The following is a 24,384-nucleotide window of genomic DNA, read 5'->3' as shown; positions in this document are numbered from 1 at the left end:
ACAACTCAAGCGGCAGAGTTGGGAATCAAACCCGGTTCCTCCAGATCAGAGTGCACCTGCTCTTAGCCACTGCTCTTAGCCACTACGCCACTGCTGCTCTCACTACGCCACTGCTGCTCTCAACATCATGTTACGTAATTAAAAACGAATCCTTATTTCATGGTTAGTAACCTTAGACGATAATGTATTTTAAATAGAAAACTATCTTTAGACAGATTTTTCCTCAAAAAGCATTTATTTTTTAAAAATCATGAAATTAATGTGAGTTAAATCATGTAATGTGAGGTAAATCACGATATTAATGTGAGGTAAACTATCTGTCTATATGTTTCTAATATAACTGTAAATCTAATCTGAAAAGTTATTCTAACATGAACCCTTCACCTGGTTGTAAATATTTAGATTATACCACTGAGCAGTGATTTAAATCAAATCTACCCTGAGAGAGAGAAAGAGAGAGAGATGAACAGAAACCCCTGCTATTCCTGCCTTGTTCCATTCTGCTCGCCTCAATCGTTGCAGATATCTTTGAAAGTATTAGTTCCTTGCTTCTTGGAGAAGAACACTCCAGGAAGACTCCTTGTTTGTCTGGGCACCAACACGCTGTTTTGTCTTAATTATGTAAGGCTCTGATAGTACAATTCTTATAACGAAAAAAATCACTCTAGGAAGCAGATGGACAAGCAACGCTTTTCTTTGCACCCTGAGGGGCAGTCCCATAAGTGCTCCAAACCTGAACTGCGTGGACATATGGAAAAACAACCAGCAATAGCAGAAAGGGTAGAATATGCAAAGGCATACACGCTGTGAGCAATGTAGAATGGAACAGAAGACTCAGGGTATCCATTAGTATGGACAGATTCTTGGGAGTTCTAAACGCCACCAAAAAAGCACGGGACGCAGGACATAAAACACAGCAAAAAATGTTTTAATGAAGCTTTGTTATAATAGTTCAGAGAGTGGAAGACAACCATCTTTCAGGAATGTATATTTGGCTCTCCTTTAATACCCCCCAAGAAATTATATAGCAATCTATCAAGGCTGGATTTGGAAACCTTTGATCAGCTCCGGCCATTTAAAACAGCTTTTAGAAAGGACATATTGTAGGTATACAGAAGGTACTGCCGAGGGCAATCAAGAAAGATGTGGACTCTAGGAATGTTAGCTATTCAGAAAGGTTGGAAAGATGTTATCAGTGTTCCTTTGAAACTTTTAATCTTTCTCTCCCTTTGAGTTATAGATGTGCAAGTCTGAATGGATTAGAGAGCGGACGAACGCTATACAAACTTCTTGAGCAAGTGTCAAATCCCCTCAGAAGGAAAATGAACTTAATCGAAAGACATTCAAAATGAATTTTGGAAGGCTCTTGGCCCCATACTGCTCTGTCTGAAGTTTTTAAAAATAAAATTTGCCATTGATTATTCAATACATGCAAAAAGAAGAAAAAAACCCCAAGCCTGTAAATGGGTTACAATGCAATGGAGCATCAATTACTGAGAAGCATAATAGGAGACATCTGTAGGAATACAGAAGAAAGAGAAAAGGAACTTGAATGGGAAGTAAAATGGGAGACAGCCAGCTAATTTACCCTGGAATCCTAAACAAGTCTGCTCAGAATCCTCCTCGGGTCTATTCAACAGTGTTTATTCCCAGGAAACTTTTTTTCCCGGATTGCACAGTTAATCACCTGTTCTCTAAGGATTGTTTGCGATCCAACTATAAAAGAGGATGCAACACTCCACAACAAAGGAAACATTCGGAAATGGGTGACTAGAACCAGCTGCCATTTACTCCTGCAATCATAAGAGCAGGAGAAAAATGAGAAGGAATCCTTTTCAAAGATTAAAAAAAAAACACCACAGGTTAATATGCCCAAGTGTTCAAGGCAGTCACAAAAAGGATAAGAAACATGTGTGGATAAATTCTGTTACAGCACAAAATTACACTCTTTAAAGTTTCCTTGATAAAAATTAAGCACATGCTTATATGTTTTCCATTGAAATAAAACTTCTTTATGGGTCATATCCAATGTGAATGCAGATTGATCACTATACCGGATCACTGCAATGTTCTCCACATGAAGCTGCCTCAAAGACAACTCAGATGCTTTAACTACCACAGAATGCAGTCATACACACTTCCTTATTATCTTAGATATTATACACACATTACACCAATTCCAAAGCAACAACACTGGTTATCTATTTGCTTCCAGGTTGAATTCCAGGTGCTGGTTTTGACCTTTGAAGTCCTTTCCAACCTGGAACCATAGTATCTAAAGAACTGTCAACTCTCCCACCCCACTGCAGTGTGCAGCATATTCTGCCTCTATCTGTTCATTGGCTTTCCAAATTGGTGCCTATGGTTGCCAAATGATCGGCCATACTGGCAGGGGCTGATGGGATTTGTAGTCCCTGAACATCTGGAGAGCCACAGGTTGCAGACCCCTGGCCTAGATAGAATTGCCCTTTCCCTTTACCAGAGGCTCAGTGTATAGAAACAGGCAGCAGAGGCTTTTCACTGCATGGAGGTAAATAATATTACTTGCTATGTAAGATCCCATCAAGCTCATATTAAAGAGAAGATGTTTTCCTCCAGGCGACTTGGCAACCTCTTATAGTGCCTCTGCACTACGAATCAGTCTGCAGACAAACACATTCTGATGGTTCTTTGTCAGGCCTGCAAGTCTATCCTATTTCAACCTCACCAGCCCCTCACCAGGTATATTTCCTACATTTGATGGAAATGGATTCTCTGAAAGCCAGTCCATGGCCCTTTCTGCACGCGCCAAAAGTGGCGGCGTCAGGCCGGTAAAACACCGTTTTGGTAGGGACCGCTCGCACAGCCGCCGCTGCCAAATCGCTGCAGTGGCGGTCGGTTCCCGCCCAAACGGTGTTTTTGAACCTCACTCGGGGAGCGAGGTTTTTTGCAAACGCCGCCTTCCATTCGGTGCCATGCAAACTGCACCGGGTGGAAGCCGGCGTTTCTCCCCCGGCCCTCCCAAACACTCCTTACCTCCCATTGTCTTCTGTTGTGTTGTGCAGGCCAGGAGACACGCCCCCCTGGTCTCATTCTCCAGCGTCGTCGCTCTGGCAGGGGTGTGTGTGTCCCCTGGCCTCCACTACGCAACAGAAGGTGATGGGAGGTAAGCAGAGTTTGGGAGCGGCGCAGCCTGTGCGAAGGCTGCGCCACTGCCGCTTCCAGCGTCCATGCGAACGGTCCTGCGGGGGTGCGCCGGCATAAACTATGCCAACACACCCCCCCCTCAGCGCCCGTGCGGAAAGGGCCCATGTATGTTTATTCTTCTATTTGGAGTATACCGGTTCTATGTTGTGGTTTTTCGATTATGTTTTTGATATAATCAAACTCATCCTTGTGAGTTGTCTTGCACTGAATAGGCAATGTAAAATTTTAAAGACAAATACCGGCTTCCCCATAAGCAAATACAGCTTTTATAAAAGCCAAGCAATTTGAAACAACGTATGATGCTGGACCAGACTTTTCCTTTGCTTCTTACTATTCTCTGCTTTTCAAGTGAAAAAAAAAATCCAACACAGATGTCCAATCACTTTTTTCCTTTTGATTCCAAGCTATGGTGGTCGTGGTCATGAAGCGGCTCCCTCTTGCTTCCATTCCACTGCATTCTGATAATATTTACAGTTCCAGTCACATGGGACATGCTGTTTGTACTGCTTATTCCTGTGTCATTGCTGCAGGTGTACAAAACTCAGCCAAGTTTTCTATGTTATTTAGGACATCTGAGACCAGGCCACAAGGGAGCGTGTTTTCAACAGTCACCAAACCATCACAGTGTAACATGAAATCTGGACTTCTGTAGAAAATATGCATCCAGTGACTTAGTCTATAGCGCCAAGTAATCCTTGTGACCTTAAGAGTGAGGCATAAAGAAATGGATGTGAATGTGGAACTGCTCCCACGATCAAGAGGCAGCTGTGACCTTGATAGTAGGTCATGTAAGTGCAGTGATACAGGTTTCCCAGGAAAATATGAAGTGGGAAAAAACATTTCCAACTCAAATTTACATATCACCAGTGCCATTTTTAAGAGGATCGGTTTGAAAAGAAAAAAGGCATTCTACACCTTGGGGTGGAACAATATTAGAACTATAGCCTGAAACCATCACATTCTTCCAGAACGCTACTCAGTCCCAAGAGACCCAAAACGAAAAGGCAGAAAAATCTGCCTCACAGTAATAATAAAGTGTCGAGTTGGAGGGGGGCGAACGCTACTACCACATTTACAGGCCTGCACTATGTGTAAATATAAGATTTCGTCCTTGTATTTAGCACATCTACCAAGATCGATATCCCACACAACAACCCTGACAACTATAGATAAAGATAAATATTTATGTATGTGAGGTGAAAATCTTTCCACCCTACATCACTGTGCAAGTAGCTATTTTCTTTTATTCCATGGACCTGCTTCTCAAAGAACTAACCAAAAACTGTATTCTTAAATTTCAAGAGTTTCCAGACTATTTTCTTTTCAACACAAGCACAGTTCAATGTTACAAATGACATTCTAGCCAGTTTTGTAATCTGCTGCTCCCTGGATGTACTGAGGGCACTTTCGCACAAGCAGAATAATGCACTTTCAATCCACTTTCAATGCACTTTGCAGATGGACTTTACTGTGTGAAATAGCAAAATCCACTTGCGATTGTGAAAGTGGATTGAAAGTGCATTATTCTGCATCCAGGTTTGGAGAACTTTGCTTCAGGGGGTTCAATTCTATAGGACCCAAAAAGGCTAGGGCCCATCTCCCACTGCCCCCTGAAGCAAAGTTCCCCAAACCTGGATGGTGTCATCCAGAGGCTCTCCTGAAGATACCCTGAAAGTTTTGTGACTGTACCTTCAGAAATGTGCACCCCACAGCCCTCCACCAGAAATTCCCCATTGACAGCAATACAGCTAAATCACTGCAGAACTAAGAATCTTGGGCAAATTTCTGGGGGTGCCTGCAGGGGGTGCATTTTTAGACATATCGGCATCAAAATTTCAGGGTATCGTAAGGAGACTGTCCTGATGATACCCCCCAAGTTTGGTGCAGTTTGGTTCAGGGGGGCAAAGTTATGAACCCTCAAAGGGGGTGCCCCATCCCCCATTGTTTCCAATGGGAGCTCATAGGAGATGGGGCACCCCCTTTGAGGGTCCATAACTTTGGCCCCCTGAACCAAACTGCACCAAACTTGGGGGTATCATCAGGACAGTCTCCTGATCATACCCTGAAATTTCGGTGCCGATATGTCTAAAAATGCGCCCCCTGCAGGCCAAAGCGTGAAAAACACCAAAACAATAAAAATGCGGTTCAGCGGCTGATCCGAATCCCATGGATTCTGATCGGATGGGATTCGGACAGCTCTGATTCAAACCCTGCTCGTCCGAATCTGTCCAAATCAGTGCAGATTCGGTCTGAACCCGGATTTGGACTGTCTGAATCTCCAACCCTAGCAATGAACACAGAGTTTAAGAAGTGTTATTGGCTGAGTGAGAAGGAGTCTGGCAGTGGTAGTCTTGTCAGCCTCTGTACATGAGAAATGGCACCCTCTGTACTACACCTCCCAGAGTTCTTCGCTTTTTCTGGTTCATCATCAGAAGCATACTGCTCAATTAGATAGAAAGACAAATATGTTATCCTGCCTTTTCATCATACATGGCCTTCAGCACAGCTTGCAAAATCTGTAAAAAAAATACTGCCAACATCTAGGGTGCCTATGTAAGCATAGCAGCTTATTTCAAGACAGGTAGGCAGTTTAATTGCATGAGGAAACAACATGGTAAGGGATATTTAATGCAAGTTCAAGTTTTAAATTACAAGCTTGGCACCAACTTAATCTTCAACTTAAAATTGCCCCATCACAGGGTCTTTGAAAACTGTCAAAATTCACATTTTTGTGACTTGCATTGAGTTTACTGCATGGTGCTTCAGATAGTGGTTGCAACATACAACTTGTTGTAAGTACACAAGATATTTATTGTATTCAGTAAACTGACAGCCTGTGAGGTGAGGTGATGAGCATCTTACTCTTAGAATGGGCAAACCTAGGTGAGAACCTTAGCCTAGTCTTAGAGGCTCATTCCGCACATGCAGAATAATGCACTTTCAAACTGCTTTCAGTGCTCTTTAAAGCTGTGCGGAATAGCAAAATCCACTTGCAAACAGTTGTGAAAGTGGTTTGAAAACGCATTATTTTGCGTGTGCGGAAGGGGCCAGAGTTTACCAAGTGATCCTTGACCAGGAGCACACTGGGAAAACCTCATGTTGGCATAAATGAATGCATTTGCTTCAAATATGATGTTGGGGAAATTCAGGCAGATCCTCGATCAGGTGAGGCATTGTTCATATAGAGCCAATGTGATGGACCCCATACAGCATAGAATTTTGGACTGTCACTTGCATGAGGGTCTTCAGCAAAAAAAAAATTCTCTGCTATAAGTCAGTCAAAAGCTGGTACAGATCAAATAATTCCGTACTTACTGAATGACTGCAATTTTGAAGTCACAGTTACAGTTACAAAATCCTTGGTGGAAGCTCTGAAAGTGAAGTTCCTCAAGCCAACCAAAAACTGCAACTTGTTTTAACAAATAATGTATAATTTTAGTCTCTCTTAATACTAATTTTATTATTTATTCATTTTACATATTCAAATTTGATATGAGTTCCTGATGATATATATATACATACCGACAAAGGTAATAATAGTAACAACAACAACAACTATTATTATTATTATGTAAGAAGCTGTCTTACAACAAGTCAGATCTTGGATCCATCTAGCACAGTATTGCCTACTCTTATTGGCTGTGGCATTTCAATGTATTTTACAGAGAGGCCTTTCCTGGAGCAATTACTTGAGATCCTTTAAACAAGGAAAGTGCTAATAGAAAATTCTGTCACATTGCAGCCAACGTATGGTGACCCCATAGAGTTTTCAAGGATAGAAATGAACAGAGATGGTTTGCCATTGCCTGCCTCTGCACTGCAACCCTAGATATCCTTGGTGGTCTCCCATCCAAACACAAACCTGGACCAATCCTGCTTAGGTTCTGAAACCCGATGACCTTGAGTTCACCTAAGCCATCCAGCTTAGGGCAAACAAGAAAAGTACTTATTTCAAATAATAGCACTAAAAGATGTATGCGAGAGACCTTTAAATCAGCAGAAGTTCTCAACCCTGTGGGTTCACGACTCTGAGGGGTCAAAGCCGAAGCCACTTTCACAGAGGGTGCCTAAGATTTCAAAATTCGATGAAAAACACATATTTCCAACGGTCTTAGGAACTGAGACATAAATAATGTTATGGTTGGGGGTCGTCACAACATGAGGAACTGTGTTAAAGGGTCGCGGCATTAGGAAGGTTGAGAAACACTGCCTTAAATTAATCTGAGCTATTAAATATATTCTAAAATTCTATACTATAAGCTGAACCATTACAGGTGTTCCTCCTGTCTAGAATTCAGTAACTATCTGTAAACATTTTAATTACTGTATATGTTTTTGTTCTGGTCTTTGACTGTAATAAATAATAATAACAGTAACTATCTGGCCAAAGATCCATTAAAAACACTCAAGATAATAAGTTATTTAACTGCAGTACTAAGGATCTTGCTTATTTTACCATAAAATGCAACAGAAGTACTTTGTTACCAAACCTTTCAAAACCTGAGAACACACTAACTCTTATAAATGAAATAACTCGTTGCATGAGTGATATGTACAAGCAACATTCCATTCAGAAGGGAGTCCAGCCAGTGGTGGGATTCAGCAGGTTCGCACCACTTCAGCAGAACCGGTTGTTAAAATGGTACTTGTATGCAATCAGTTGTAAAATTATTTGAATCCCACCCTCGGAACCGGTTGTTAAATTATTTGAATCCCACCACTGAGTCCAGTGGCATCTGAGAGCGTCTTGAAAAGGACACTATCCTTCACAGCAAACCGACAAGCTTCATCTCGAAACATTCATGCAGAAGAAGGAAGTTGCGGAGGCCCCTGAGAATCCCAAAACAATTCTTCGCTGCAAGCTAGCTGAACAAGGTATTAGGCTTTTTTAGTTGCTCACCCATTCTTACCCTACAGGTTTCAGTTAAGAGGTTCTCCATCTGACAGACTGTCCTGACACACCTGAGAGAATCCTGATTGCCTAAACCATCTGGATCCACGTTCCACTGGGAACACGTTCTCTCGTAAGATGTTCCTTCATGCTGCTTCCAAGCATGTTTCCCCCCCTCCCCCAGCACAATCCCTTCAGAGGGAAAGACAGCCTCATTCCCTGTACTACTCTTTGTATAAACTAACCATGGAAGTGTCCCTCAGCCACAAACTTTCCTGTCCCTGGTTAACACTTAATTCCTGCATGCTTCTTTCTCTGTCAAGGCTATTTCCTGGTAGCTGAGGGACATCCACATTTTCTTCTACTCCACCAACATTTTTCAGTATTACTAGAGTCTAGAGTCAAGACAGTGTCTAACCAGCTCCACACAAACATAAGATGACTATAGACAAAGGAAACAAAGGCTACGATACTTCTGTTCAGATGCTCCCACCTACTGACCTTGCTATCTCCATTGTTACTCCCATGCTATAGACTTCATTGTTACTCATACTTCTATTCAGATGCCCTCACCTATTGACCTGGCTGTCTTCTTTGTTACTCACAGACAATGTTTCTTCACCCACCCTGGACACTCCAACAGGTATATATACTCCACTTGCTTTCCCAACATCAGATCCTCTGAAGATGCCAGCCACAGATGCGGGCGAAACGTCAGGAGAGAATGCTGCTAGAACACGGCCATACAGCCCGGAAACCACCCAGCACCAATTTTTCAGTATTTTTTTTGCAAATGTCCTCACCTTCTCTTCTGGCATTTAGAGTTCCAACATGCTTGTATTTCGGGGATCTATTTCTCTAATATATATTTCACAAATAAGCTATTTTTTCCACAAAGTTTCAAAAAACACCCTCAGGTCAAGAGGGGTTTCCATGGCCTAAGGGCAAACATGGAAGCTGCGGGGGTCATGAAGGGAAACAGCTTCAGAAACCAAATATAGTTCCAAGAAACAGTTTTATTTCTCAGACCAGCTCCAATGAATTGCAGGAAAAACGTTCACTTTCAAATTCCTGAAAAGGCTTTAATAAAGAGAAACTGCAAACTGTCTCAGGATAGACGCACTCCAAGGCCTAGGTTGTCCCTGCACTGTGTCATAACACAGTTTGAGGTAACTGCATTTTGGCTGCGGTGAACCGGCTCTCCCATTCCTTTTCTCAGGTAAAAGAATTCTTATTTATGAAAAGACTGGATAACACATTCCCTGAAAATCTTAATAAACAGCCAAGCTCTTGTTTTGAACATTACTGGCACTTTGCTCGCTTACAGAGCAGACAAACATTTTTCTTGGCACGTGTGAAATGAGTTTCAGGCACAGGAGGGTAGTGTATTGCAACGCTTTCTACTCTAAAAAAAAATCATGTCTTACTCATCTAAAAAGACAGAAGTAGAGTAGATTGGATGGCCAAGAATGAGAAACCCTTCTGCTAAAACCTGATACCAACCACACACAATCTGGAATAACAATAGAGAGGTCATTTCCTGCTGTCTGAAACGGAAGGTTACGATTTCCTTTTTCTTTTTTTATAAGCACCTGAATGTCATAATATGATTATACATTCCAGAGTTGGGTGTGTATGCGTGTAAAAGTTTAGAGCTCAAAGGCTGGGGGAAAGTTCCTGACTAGCCTGCAGGTATAAAATCAAATCGGGCAAAAGGTCAGCAAGTGGGGGAATTGCCGATGGCCAGATGCACAGTATCAAATGAAGGGGACGTCAGCACTAAGTTTTTTCCATTCAGACTATGTCCTTACTTGCCAGTGGATGCAGCAGGTCTCAAACTTGCACTGCGCCCCAGCGTGAGACACAGCAAGCAAAGCTATGGGGTGATTAGCGTCAGTCCCTTGCGCTCCGACTGTGCTTTCTTCCTTGAACTTAAAAACTTTGCAAAAATGCGGATATACCCTAAGAATCTTGGGGTTTGCTCGTGGTTGTGATCTGACTCGCAAGCAACCCATCTGCCCCAAGAGGAGACTACTGAGGAACGACTGGTTTGGACTCCTGAAGTCGTTACGGCGACGCAATGAAGAGACGAGACGCAGTGATATCGGGACTGGTGGAGAGAGGCCAGCGGCAGGCCTGGCTGATCTGGCCAATCTGCCGAGCTGGGGTCCCTGGCACCTTTATTAAGGGTTTCAGGAAGGCGGGAGAGAGGGAGAAAGTTGCGCAATTCATGACTCAGCGGAGGGCTGCGTACGTGCAGGGAGAAACGTTCCTGTCTGGGTCGAATCCACATTCAGGTATCTTGTGACCTGGGTGTCTGGGGGATCTCGTGATGTGCGTACGTGTGAGCCCAGGAGGGGACAGATGGCGCAGGCATTCCTGTGCACTTTCTGAGGCTCTACTGGGTTCGCTAACACACCCCTACAGACTCCTTAGCTAAACAAGTTCAGTAGTATTTCAGACAGGGCCCATAGGACGTGCAATCTGGAAAGGGACACTTGCGCCAAGCTTGAGTGCTCCTAACTAATTTTGGGACACGTTATCCTCGTGCTGTTGGATTCCGTGATTTCTCAAAATTGCCCAGTGAAGCACTGGCATGGATCTACACGCAGAGTTTTGTATGTGCTAGGATGCTTGTGCGAGAGGAATCCACCACTCTTAACCACTACACCAAGCCAGATGATTTATAATAGATTCATGCCAGAAAACCAGCCTGTTGCAAAACAACCCCCCCCCTTCCCCAAAAAAAAACAGGAATACAAGTTTAAGAAACTCAATGTTTTCAAAACCACAGGTCATTCTCGTAGTGCTGACATGTTGAGTTAAGCATAGGCCTTTTCGTTAAGATTCGTTAAGATTCATAAGATTTCGTTAAGATTTCGTTAAGATTCGTAAGATTTCGTAAGATTTCGTTAAGATTCGTTAAGATTCCTCATATGAATTTCAACTGGTATGAAATTATTTAGGCAAACTGGGATTTTGCAATTCATAACTTAAATATGTGAAAATTCTGAATTACACAGGGAGACGAGGAATAATCTGGATGCTTGTCACCACATCGTTTGTCCTGAAGTTAACTATTATATAAGAAACTATCAATTAGAACATAGTTGCTGCGTTGGTCCTACAAGCAGGTCAAGACGATACAGTGTCAGCATACTGTGTCTCCCAGGAATTTATGAGTCATAAATCAAATAAAGGAAGTATTAAGAAGCCTTTTGACAACTTTTCCCCAAACATTCCCAAATGGATTAAAGTATGAACCTGAATGGTCAAAGTTTGTGGAACAGAAACTTAAAAAAAAAAAAACAGCTTGTGAGACTTTCCCAACCTGACCACCCAATACACAGATTGAGGAAACTACCACATGAGTATGGGCAAACACAAATCAACAACCTCAAAAGATTAATATAATAAATGGTTAATACAGATACATTTTAAAATAATCTTAACTTGTTAAAAAGATAGTTTATATATCTGCTATAAAAATTAAAATCGTGCTACACAAGATCCAATCTGTTAAGATAGCTTCAAGGCTATGCCACCGAATTTCAGCGATAAAATTCTTACAGTGAAATAAATTCCATCAAACTACAAAAGAAGATTTAAAATATGGTAATCAGCAGAGCAAAGTAACTATAAGAACTAACATATTGAAGCGAAAATATTTTTACTGTTTTATTTTCAATAGGTATCACTGATCTATTTATTTTTAACAGGTATCACTTGATCTATTTAAAAAGGCATCACAGATCTTCACATTTTAAAATAAGATAGCCTATTCAGTCATGCCACGCGAAGTATCCTAGGCACCTCAAAAACTAATACATTTGTTGTTGTAGGAACTATTGTGGATTATAGCCTACTTTATCACCTGCATGAAGTGTTTATCTTTAGTGTTAGCACCTCGTAGACTGAGGGAACAGGCACTAATTTATAGATAATATATCACAATAAATGACATATTGTGGGATGGTCTTTAAGATGTCACCCCCCCCCCATCCCCAATCTTTAGCTGATGGGAGGGGCGGGGGCTCAGGGATACCATAACAGATTGGCTTGCAGAAGGTCCCAGGTTCAAAACCTTGCATCTCCAGTAATAAGGATTAGATAGGAGGTTATGGGAAAGGTCTCACCCTGAGGCCTTGGAAAGCCACTGCCAGTCTGTGTACAAAAGACTAACCCTTATTGGCCATGCTGGCAGGGGCTGATGGGAATTGTAGTCCATGAACATCTGGAGTGCCATAGGTTCGCCACCACTGAGTGGTAGCTCTGAGAACAACTGGGAAGGCCACTATATCTCAATGTGGCACCCTAGTTGGATCAGATGCAAGACGACTTAGTTTTATTATGGAGTGTTTTCTATGTTATTGTTGTAAGGATCTTGAAGTGCATTATGGAAGGAAGGAGATCCAGAAACCTTAATAAGTCCAGCCCCATTCTTCCCTGCCATATGGGCCCTGACTGAGTAGGTGTAGCATATACAATACAACCCCCTAGATTGTCAATATTCACTAATATTTAGTGACACTATGTTTCAGCTACACAAATCCGTACCCATGGAAAGAGACCTACAGTGCAATCCAGAACAGAGTTACTCTAGTCTGAGCCCATTGAAGTCAATAGACTGGAATAACTCTGTTCTGGATTGCTCTGCTAGTCTGGTTTGTGCTATCTTCACCATTGCTCACCATGCTGATCCAATTATATATCATATAAGCAAATTAGCTAGACCATAGCTTCCTCTTGAATAAAGTCTGCTTGTACAAACTAAACCAACAGAGATACTCCTAACTGTGCATTGTACAAATGTCACACCACATACTCCCCTCAGCTGGATACACAAGCTCATCTTACAGGTAAACTCTGTTTCCTGTTCACTTTCAAACAATCTCTTATCTACCCCTTACGATTCACCAGCAGCTGTGTAATTTAAAAACAAGTAAAGAGACACCCTTAGATGAAATTAATGAAGTCTGTGCCCAGCACTGTAAAGTTGAAAAAAATTACTGGAAAGGTTCCTTCTTCTATCAAATTATAGCAAGGATGTCAATTTGATTATTTCAACACCTGTACTCTGACACTCTCCTTAGTAAGTCACTTCCATAATTGTCAAAAATAATTTGATTAATAAACTTATTAGTAAAGGGTGACTGCATATTTGCAACGCATCCTATTTCTGAAGTTGGCTGAGATATCTTGATAATAATCCATGAGTTGGTTGCCTATTAGACAGTTATTATCAAGATAATACTGTTTTTTTAAGGGGGAGGGAGGAAATGCCTCTCCACGCTGCCTCCCTATAAGTGTTTTTGAAACAACACGTTTAAAAATGGAAACGGTGAGCGTAACAACATGTCATCAAAGCACACTTATCAGTGAGCTGCAACGGGCTATCGCAAATGTGGGTTTGCTGGCCATTAACACATGAAATGGCCCTTAGTGTGAATGGCCAGCAGAGGTTAAAAACTGTGTCCCTGCCAGAGCCTATAAAAACTGCCCTATCTATCGTGCAGCATTTATACTGAAACATGTGCAACTCTGCTAAACCACAATAAGAAGTGTGCTTTGTTTTGTTTGCTGCCAAATCACATCTGACTTATGGTGACCCCTTCTGGGGGTTTTGAGGCAAGAGACGTTTAGAGGTGGTTTGCCATTGTTTGCCCCTGTGTCACGACCCTGCATTGTTTGGAGGTCTCCCATCCAAATATTAGCCAGGGCTGACACTGCTTAGCTTCTGGGATCTGGGGTTCCCCCCCCGCCCCTCAAATTTCATTAGAACAAGAAATCTCAGAAGTTTTGCTCATTTTGTCAAGTTTTAGTTCAGGGTTATCCCCAATGGCACACAACGGAATGAGTAGCGTATCAGACAGAATTCCCTTGTGACACAGTGATCTGATGTCGTTTGGGTTGGATACTGAAGCATCTTTAATGAGAAAGACAGGAAGAATGTATATGCATGAAGGAGAGGTGGAACAAAAGTCTAACTTCTGTATTCAGCTTTCTGGATCCTTCAGAAAGTCCAGCCCAAATGTAAATTGGTTCCCCACCCCATTTCCTTACTTTTGTGGGTGCCAGAAGGGTAGAATCTAAGCTAATATGTTAAGAAAAGAACATTAGGTGCCTATCAGGTCATAAGAAGGTTACAAATAGTAGACTGTTGTGAAAGATTATTTGTTATATCTTATCTGACCAACAAGATCCCAACCACAATCTGTTCTGTCCCATATTCTGTTATCAGAAAGTCTGTGGGTTTTTTCTACGGCACAATTACTGATCACGTTATACAAATAACCCACAAACTTTCTGATTTCTTATTGTTTAGCTCTCATAACATCTTAAAATGTCTATAGTCCCCCCCCCCCCGCCGCCCCTCAATTGTGTTTCCATAGATCAGTGGACTGAAAAGAACAATGCGGACTGCAATATTGAAAGTCTGTAGTGGGGATGGGAATAGACAAAAATCTTCCTCTAGTATTGTCGAAGGCTTTCATGGCCAGATTCAACTGGTTGTGGTGGGTTTTCGGGGTTGTGTGACCGTGATCTGGTGGATCTTGCTTCTAACGTTTCGCCTGCCTCTGTGGCTGGCATCTTCAGAGGTGTATCACAGAGAGAAGTCTGTTACTAGACAAAGTGTGTAACAGATGATACACCTCTGTGTAACAGACGATACACCCTGCAATACACCTCTGAAGACGCCAGCCACAGATGCAGGTGAAACGTTAGGAACAAGATCCACCAGACCATGGCCACGCAGCCCGGAAAACCCACCACAACCAGTCTTCCTCTTGTACTCCAGAGATGGAAAAACCATTCCATCATAGGAGATACTGTTGGGCTGACAGAACAGCAACTTAGGATCCTAGCTGTAGGGTTGTTTCCCCACAAAATGCAAAAGCTACTTCTTGATCAGGTGGTTCCTTTTTCAATTCAAAAGATACCATTTTTGATCTTTCTCTCCACATCATAGGTTTCCAACTTGCAGCCCTCCAGATGTTATGGACTACAGTCCCCATCATCCCCTGCCAGCCTGATGCTGGCAGGGGATGGTAACTGTAGTCCATAACATCTGGAGGACCGCGAGTTTGACACCTGTGCTCTACATCTTTTCTTTGGAAGGGCCTCTTACCATTAGAGTCTTCCCCTTCTTCAGCAGTGGTGTGGTTCTTGGAGGCATGTTGCGCATGCGAGGTTACAAGGCTGACAGTGCGCGGTCTTGGTAGTGTCAGTGCCTTCCCATGCATTTTCAGGGAGTGCTCTTTCAGCTGGCTGATTGTCATGGTGGAAAATGAGCAGGAGGAGCATTTGTAGGCATGTTCACCTGGGTGAGCGAAATAACAGGGAAGCCATCAGCTCACAAGCAGAGAGGAAAAAAAATAGGAAAAGGGGGCAGGGGATGGAGAAGGTGGAAAAAATCTTTCTCGAACTCAGCATCCCGTGGGCTTCTTTCTCTGTGCGATCTTAAAGGGACAGTAAGGTGGTTTAAACCAGTGGTTCTCAACCTGGGGGTCGGGACCCCTTTGGGGGTCGAATGACCCTTTCACAGGGGCCGCCTAAGACTCTCTGCATCAGCGTTCTCCATCTGTAAAATGGATAAATGTTAGGGTTGGGGGCAGTGGTGGGATTCAGCCGGTTCGCACCACTTCGGCAGAACCGTTTGTTAACATGGTGCTTGTATTCAACCAGTTGTTAAATTATTTGAATCCCACCACCGGAACCGGTTGTTAAATTATTTGAATCCCATCACTGGTTGGGGATCGCCACAACATGAGGAACTGTATTAAAAGGGTCACAGCATCAGGAAGGTTGAGAACCACTGGTTTAAACCAACCCATTTCTATTGTCCTCTGGGCCAACGTATACAGCTGCCACCATGATGGTGGCGTCCATTTTCTTCAGCCCATGTCAGCAGTTACCTGAGCAGGCACGTGATATAATTAGGGAGCTGCCAAGGGGTGAAGTGGCTACCGCCAGCACGCTGCCCGTGTGAAACAGTTCAGTGAATAATGGCACTCATTAACGTGGCCAGCAGTATGACCCCTGCACAACTGTGATTCTGGGCGTGAGGCCAGGGTAGAGGAACTGCAGATACTCCTATGAAACACTGGCGTTTTAAGGTGATAAAACAGAATGAGGGTCTCATTACATGTGACATAATCCTGGTTTCTGCTTTACCCTTTGTAACTGAGTGACTACTCTTGGGACTGTGTCTGGCTTGCTGTTTGTAACAACCGAAGGAGGGATTAACAGTGAATGCAACCAACTTGTGTTGGCCTGCAACTGAATATTATTTGCAGAGGGGTAGTCATGTAGGAATTGTTATACCAAAGTAAAAGTCTAGTGGGACCTGAAGGGCTAATATTGAAAGAAATGCTTTCCGTCTTTAAGACACCACTGGACTTTTGTTATATTTAACTGAATGGTAGGCAGTCGGTGGTGCAGTTATTTTAACTACCCTCCAATTACCAGTGAATTATATGGTAATCAGAGACACTGAGGGGACTTGTTGCTATGCTTGTCAGAGATCCTCCATTCAGGGCTTGAAACATCATCTTCCATGAAACGAACAGCACTTTTAAACGTGCAAAGTATCCGGATGGATGCTAAAAATGTAAAACAAAAATCCTGTTCCTTTGACGTATCGCTCTTTCGGCTCCAGCAGGGCAACGCATTTCTTTATCTATCAGCAGCATCAAGGAGAACAGCCTCCCAGCCTTTTAATGGGAGGGTGGCGTGACTCCCCCATTCTCTCCAACTATCTTACAGTGGCGTAAAAGAGACACAAGTTGACAGGAACCAAGAGCACTGTGTAATGAGACCCTCGATTAAGCTACTCATCAGCCCTCTCTCTAAAACTTAACAGAGGAGTAGAGAGCCCATGTGTGTTTTCATGAAACCAAGGAGAGCTGTGGATATACATAAATCAATAGCAGAAATTGGAAAGAGACTTTGAAGACGAAGCTTGAGATAAGGCTACAAACAGCTAACCAGGAATTTCACACACAATTCCCTCCTCCCCGGCCCTCCCAGCATAATTTCTTTTGGAAGCTCCTTTTGCAATCAAAGTCATCAATATCATTGTTGTGTAAAGGGCCATTTTCCCTCACACAAAACTACCTCCTAGACTTCTAATCCTTGGCATATACAGACATGAAACAGGAAACATGGGACTATGAATTATTTGTGGCATAACCAGAACTTGTGTCAACTGTAAAGAGGGGACTGAAAATTCCGTGAAGGTTACAAAGCCAGACGAAGAGGAGGAGGAGGAGGAGGAGGAGGAGGTGGAGTTTGGATTTATATCCCACCTTTTTCTCCTGTAAGGAGACTCAAGGTGGCTTACAAGCTCCTTTCCCTTTCTGTCCCCACAACAGACACCTTGTGAGGTAGGTGGGGCTGAGAGAGTTCCAAAGAACTGTGACTAGCCCAGGGGTCTGCAACCTGTGGCTCTCCAGATGTTCATGGACCATGCTGGCAAGGGCTGATGGGAACTGTAGTCCATGAACATCTGGAGAGCCACAGGTTGCAGACCCCTGGACTAGCCCAAGGTTGCCCAGCAGGAATGTAGGAGTCCGGAAACTCGTCTGGTTCACCAGATAAGCCTCTGCCACTCAGGTGAAGGAGTGGGGAATCAAACCTGGTTCTCCAGATTAGAATCCACCTGCTCTTAACTACTACACCACGCTGTCTCTCTCTGCTACAGAAGCCAGAGGCAGAAGAAAGGCAAGCAATTAAAGATTTTAGGTCGATTCGATTTCGATTTCGAATACCTTTAATGGCATATAGATTGTTTAAGATTAGCTTAGCAAGATAATAACAGCCTTTACAACTTTACAATTTCTGACGAGTTAAAATAACACCATTTAAAAATTTAGCCACCGCTTCCAACAGCTCGTAGTTGTGGCTGTTTAAAAGATATATAACCTTCTGTTTATCTGTAATGCCTTCACTTCCATGCAGGAAGGGGATTATGCGCTTCTTCCTACCTATCTCATAAAAGGGACAATCCAACAGCATATGAGATACTGTTTCCACAGAACCCATGCCACGCGGGCATTTCCTTTCTTTATGTGGGATTCCAAGGTGGCGTCCAAGGCTAAAGGAAGAAGGCAGGGCATTACAAAGATTTTAGGTCCAAGCCCCCCAAAAAAGTAGGCGCTTTAGAAGTTTATGGGAAGGCCGTCATACCATAAAAGCAAAAGAGTCCAAGTCATGAAATGCTGCTTAAATAAACAGCACCTTGCTGAAAAAAACAAGAAGTGCTGTCTTATCCCGTGTGACATCACTATTGTTGACTGCTGCTGGGCAAAGCTAGCATTAAGAAAAATATAAATTTTTTATACTGAAGATGTTCACAGCAATTTGGAGGATTTGTAAATTTTTAACCCTGTTCAGATAACACCACCTGCACCCTCCGCCTCAAGAACTGTACGCTCCTTCAACCACAGAATTTATCATCCTCCTACATTCCTCTCCACTGTGGCGAGGCATGAGCAACCAACCCTTTGGACTAAAACTTGACAGAAGAATATTCCATGGAGCCAGATAGATCACACATCCAAAGAAATGTGTAAGTCGGGGTGGGCAACTCATGGGGCTCCAGATGTCCATGACAGGGGCTGATGGAAATTGTATTCCATGGACATCTGGAGCCCCATGAGTTGCCCACCCCTGGCGTAAGTGAATGGTTACTCGTTTCTTCACGGGGGAACAGGAGAAGAGCATGGTCAAGCCAAGGCCTGCAGCCAATCTTTCAATCCCAGGAGACCAGAACCTCATTTAGTTGTGTTCTGGAATCATCACAACAAAAGAACAATAATGTTTTTCTTAAACAAAACAAAAGTGGAGCAGACAGGAGTGTATCCATGACAGGCAAATAGCAAGTTTATCTATTTTTTTTTTGTCCTAAAACAATACAGTTCAGTTTGGTTAATATAGAAAGGATAAACACCAAAGCTCAAAGTAGGATGTTCACAATAGTTGATGGTGTCCTTCAGGTTAACACATGAAAGAGAAGTAATATATCCTTTCCTTAAAAAGGAAGAGGTGTAATCACAGTGCAATCCTATCTAGAGTTTCACCCTTCTAAACACACTGGCTTCGATGAATTTAGAAGAATTGTGGATTCCATAGTACATATCTTACTCTACTGCCCCCTTCATACTGCACTTAGAACAAAACTGCTATCACCATTGTTAGCTAAAAAAGAGAATGCTTCCAATTCGCAGAAGATCGTCTTCTTATTAGATAATACCAGCAGTGATGTAACTGATTCAGTCGCCAAATTTCTTGACTTATTTATAATTCAGAGTCCTAAGAGTAAACTTGACTAACATCTCCTTCTTCTCCTTCCTTTTTTATTTTTCTTGTTATTTCTTTTTTCTTTCTCCTCCTTTGTCTGGCCTGAATGAACCTATTGTTGACTTAAATGCACTGTTATGCCAATAAAGGTTGTTGATGTTGAACTTAGAAGAATGTGACTCCGTGTAGGACTGTATTGTGAGATTGGAACAGAATTCTGGATACAAGACACAGGATATCAGTGTGGTGAACTATCATCAAATTTGACTGGAGAAACACAGTGACATGCCTAAAACTAATAGTTTGATTTTACACACACACACACACACACACACACACACACACACACACACACACACACACACACACACACACACACACACACACACACACACACACACACACACACACACACACACACACACAGAACATTCATGATTTGAACAAGCATGTCTGATGTTTTTATTTTGTATGTGTGTTTTATGACCTATAGGGCCACAGGTTGTCATAAAACCCATTCAGATAAGAATCTTACAATAACCTTAAAATTAAAATCACAAAGCTGCTATTCTGCCTGCCTACACAAAAACAATGTTAGTGGCCCAGCGGTCTCTGAAGCAGCAGCCACAGGAGGAGAATCTGACTTCCCATTTACAAAACAGTTGCTCACCTGGTTACCTAGAGGCAAATCTTACTCCACACAGGTAGCTAGTTATCTTGCAAGCCTGGAAGAGCTACTTTCAAAACATTTCCTCAAAGCCAACTTAAAATGGAATGAGGCTTTTGTCTCAGTTGGGTTTTGGGAGAAGGCAGACCTTGATTGCACAAATAAAGGAAACAGGTCAGAGAGGTACTTTGTTTTCAAGGGAGAATTAGTCTACCCTAGTGACAAGTTTCAGCAATAGCCTAAAGCTGAGAATTTTTTCAGGCCCAGTCTTACAAGCCGACCTTGTGAGAACCAAGATTTCCCCCCACTAATAATCAGACAAGAGTATCAAGGAAAGTATTTATAAAAATAACAACCAAAACTCAAAGTGGTAAATACCAACGCTACCAAATGTTTGGTCACAGATAGATGCAGAGAAATTAACCGAAAAGGCAGACTGAGAGATGCAACACTATTCACTGCGGAAGAGCGAAAGCACACCGACAGAGCAGTTTGTGAGCACAGTTCAACTAGCTTAGCTCAGCATACTTGACTAACACAGTGTGATCCTAAGCAGAGATACCTCCTCTAAGCCTATTTAAGCCAATGGGCCTTAGAGTAGTCTAAGGCTGCTCAGGACTGTACTTATACGTATAGCAAATACGACCACCTTCCTCTCAAGACAACAGTGGTCATAGCAGTGGTGGGATCCAAAAATTTTAATAACAGGTTCCGATGGTGGTGGGATTCAAACAGTGGCGCCACCGCACACGCGCGCCTCCAGTCCCTATTGGGCAGGGAGGTTGCTTTAGTAACCCCTTCTCGGCACTCAGAAAAAATTAGTAACCACTTCTAGAGAAGTGGTGAGAACTGGTTGGATCCCACCTCTGGGTCATAGCTGATTTAATCAATCACATCAATAATGGCAGAACTCAGCAGAACTAATCTAAACACAATAGAGCCAACAGGAAAAGGCTAGGCATCCCTACAAAGATAGTTTTACCTCAGAAGGTTTTGAGGCCACAAAAGGATGCTGTGAAAGCCCACTGTGGCCTCTTTTCTAGTGCTGAAATAGATAGCAGTAAGACAACAATACGAACATGAAAGTGTACTTAATCAAGGGACAGCAGGGATCAGATTCCATTGCCCCCTCCTCCAGCTCACATCACTCATAATCACTAGTAACACAAGTGTCACCTATGATAATAAAGAGGGTCCATTCTATCCCTCCTACACCTATGCCGTAGATTCAGGATTATACTGCATCAGTTATACAATACGTTCAATGTGCGCAGGCAAGTTATGTACTGAGATACACAAGAGGAATCCTATTGCCACAACTGGATGTTAAACTGTATTTCATATGCATAGGATATGAGCTTATATATGTTTTCATTTTCTAGAATAGTGCTACAGACAAGACTTCTGTGCCAATCTACTACAACACACAATTTTTGGGTCTAGCGTACATTTTTTTCTCCAGACTCACACACAAATATCCCTTTTTATCTCACAGGAACAAATCAGGGGAAAAAGTACAATATTGCATAAAATAATTGAGAACATTTTGCTGGTTGATAACAAATTGACTCAATAATACAGAAACGTTAGCTGTATAACACGTTTGTGGTAAACATTATTAAATTAGTCAAAAAGGGAGTGGCGACATCTCATGATGTTTTGAAAATCCAATTTATTCCTGACTTTTCTTTACAAAAGAAAAACGACAATGCTCAATGTGGACACAATACAAACTCAAATGAAATTACTAGTAAATAGCCAAAGTATATCATATAGCAAGCCTTGCCTCATAATGGAATAAGAGTCTTGTTAGACACCGACATCCTGTTTCCTTCACTGGTTAATCAATACTCATGGGAATTTCACAAACAGGGCATGAAGTTCTCCTCTGTGTTTATACCCAGCACATGACTATCAGAGGTTAATTTCCTCTCAAGAAGGTGGTTTCATTTAATTATCATAGCTAATTGATAAATATGTATCCTCCATACATTTGTCCTACATATTGTCGAAGGCTTTCACGGCCGGATTCAACTGGTGGGTTTTCCGGGCTGTGTGGCCCTGGTTTGGTAGATCTTGTTCCTAACATTTCACCTGCATCTGTGGCTGGCATCTTCAGAGGTGTATCCAAGGTGGGATCCAGCAGGTTCTCACAGGTTCCCAAGAGTAGGTTACTAATTATTTGTGGGTGCCGAGAGGGGGTTACTAATTGGTGATTTTGCCCCGTGATTTTTGCCTTAGTTACGCCCCTCCTCTCAGCAGTAGCGCGCAGAACTTGAAGCAGTCTAGCAGGAGGTGCACCGGTGTGCATGGCAGCTCATGCTCTGCATGTATCTGCTTTCTGTCTAGGATCACATGAAGCGGCTGCGCCCCTTGCTACAGTCTCACCCTCTGAATGTCTGCCATGCCTCCTCACATGCTCCTGGGCCTCACCATTGGCGCTTACAATTCACCATGGGAACCTGTTAGTAAAATTTTTGGATCCCACCACTGGGTGTATCACAGAGAGAAGTCTGTTACTAGACACTGTGTGTAACAGACTTTTCTCTGTCATACACCTCTGAAGATGCCAGCCACAGATGCAGGTGAAATGTTAGGAACAAGATCTACCAGACCACAGCCACACAGTCCGGAAAACCCACCACAACCATTTGTCCAACACTTTGAACAAGTCGTCTACACTAGTGGCCAACTCATATCTTGTGCAAAAAGAAACTATAGTTTAATTAGGCATTGTGGGAAATGGCACTTCCTGAAAAGCAGGATATCAATCAATCAATCAATCAATCAATCAATCAATCAATCAATCAATCAATCAATCAATCAATCAATCAATCAATCGATTAATTTTGTTTGACTATCACAAGCACTAGTGTTACGTGAAAGAGAGAATAACCTCTGTCAAACCCCTCTGCAACTCATTATTTTTATGAATTTCTATCTATCCAGGTAAAAAAATACTAGCAGCTCTGATTTATAGTTTCATGAACATGATTTGAATGAAGGAACAGTTAAGTCAGAAAGCGGTTTAGTTCAATGCACCAAACCGTAACGTTACCATAATGAAAATCATACAGCAATTAGAAGTAAAATGTACTTAGTTGGAAAAAATAATAAAAACTAAAAATTTGAAAACTGCAGCCAGATATGTGTTAATTGGTTACAAGCGACCCACCCATTTTCTAACATCAAATCAAAGGTTGTAGAAATGTTAGCATTTCTGCACTGGGGGAGGAGGACAATATTGGGCGATTTCCGTATACCATATTAAGAATAATCTGACCTCCAATAATTTGGAAAAATTGTTGCCTTGAGATGAAATCACAATGGGGAAACAGCACAAACGCCACTGAAAATTGTAAGAAAAGGACTCAACATGGAAACCATTAGGAATGGTGACAACATTCTCACGTGACTCAGTGACATCGACAAAAACCTGGGGAGAAATTAAAATAAGGAATTTACTGTATGACACTTCCTGATGATTTTACAATCTGGTACACAAATGGAATTCAATACTATTATGGCAGCTTTTATGCAGCCAAGACCCCTCTCTAGTATGCTAATTTCCATCAGTGTAGTTGGTTTCAAAATAAACCCCCAAATTCCCATATGACAAATGTGTCAAAGATCTAGACCGCTCTTCCTCCAGGCTATGGTAGCAGATTTACTGATGACAGTGCAAGCCAAGATCTTCCTTAAAAGGTTAAAACTCTGCTGAAGACATCCATCCATGACACTTCCATGATCTGGGAGATACATCAGAGTACAGATGCAGTCTCTCAGAATGGGCACCTGCCCTCAATGAGATGGGTGTGAGTGTTCATAGAGTCTGACTAGCGCTGAGCCGAGGCTTCCTTTACTCTCAACAAAGATCCACACAGAGTGAAATTTGAATGAATATAACCTTTCACAACCCAGCAAAAAGTTTCACACTTCCATGACTCAAGGACTGACTTGTGGATTGCATGGCAGCAGAGAAAGAAGTCCCGTTAAAATTTGTGAAACAGTACGAAGCAACGACAGAATGAAAGACCAGCAGCAAACAGATGCAAAACACAACAGAAAATGATACAAAAAGATCAGAAGCCTGGGAAACGTCTGGAAACCACACTTTTCACCTTTCAAATTTCAAACAAGCATGAAAGTTTGGTGCAGCACTAATTCTCACAACAAGGTTCAACATATCTGCCTTCTTCCAAATGAAGCGGAGCACCCCAAGCCTAGACTTTCCACCTTTTTTCCTGACATTCACCCCAATGCCAACTTGGCTTGTTTGCTCAGTTTCCAACACTAGCCGCTTTCTGCCAATCTGAAAGCCGCTCCCTTACACCATGAC

At 42.4% G+C, this 24,384-nt stretch overlaps 1 protein-coding gene across 6 annotated transcripts in view; it reads right to left on the bottom strand.

The window, feature by feature from the left end:
* ZNF462 (zinc finger protein 462) overlaps positions 1-24,384 on the bottom strand; it is a 180,994-nt gene that overhangs the window by 37,303 nt on the left and 119,307 nt on the right. For 5 of the 6 annotated variants that reach the window (XM_048504814.1, XM_048504815.1, XM_048504813.1 and 2 more), the window contains one exon: positions 15,207-15,398. The exons of the other annotated variant lie outside the window; for it this stretch is intronic. In XM_048504814.1, coding sequence (XP_048360771.1) covers positions 15,207-15,398 — 192 coding nt within the window. The remainder of the gene's footprint in view (positions 1-15,206; positions 15,399-24,384) is intronic. 6 annotated transcript variants of the gene reach the window in all.

This window comes from Sphaerodactylus townsendi, linkage group LG07 (assembly GCF_021028975.2).
Source record: "Sphaerodactylus townsendi isolate TG3544 linkage group LG07, MPM_Stown_v2.3, whole genome shotgun sequence".
In the NCBI taxonomy this organism is placed as follows: Eukaryota; Metazoa; Chordata; class Lepidosauria; order Squamata; family Sphaerodactylidae; genus Sphaerodactylus; species Sphaerodactylus townsendi.
This window is presented reverse-complemented; position numbering and strand designations above follow the sequence as displayed.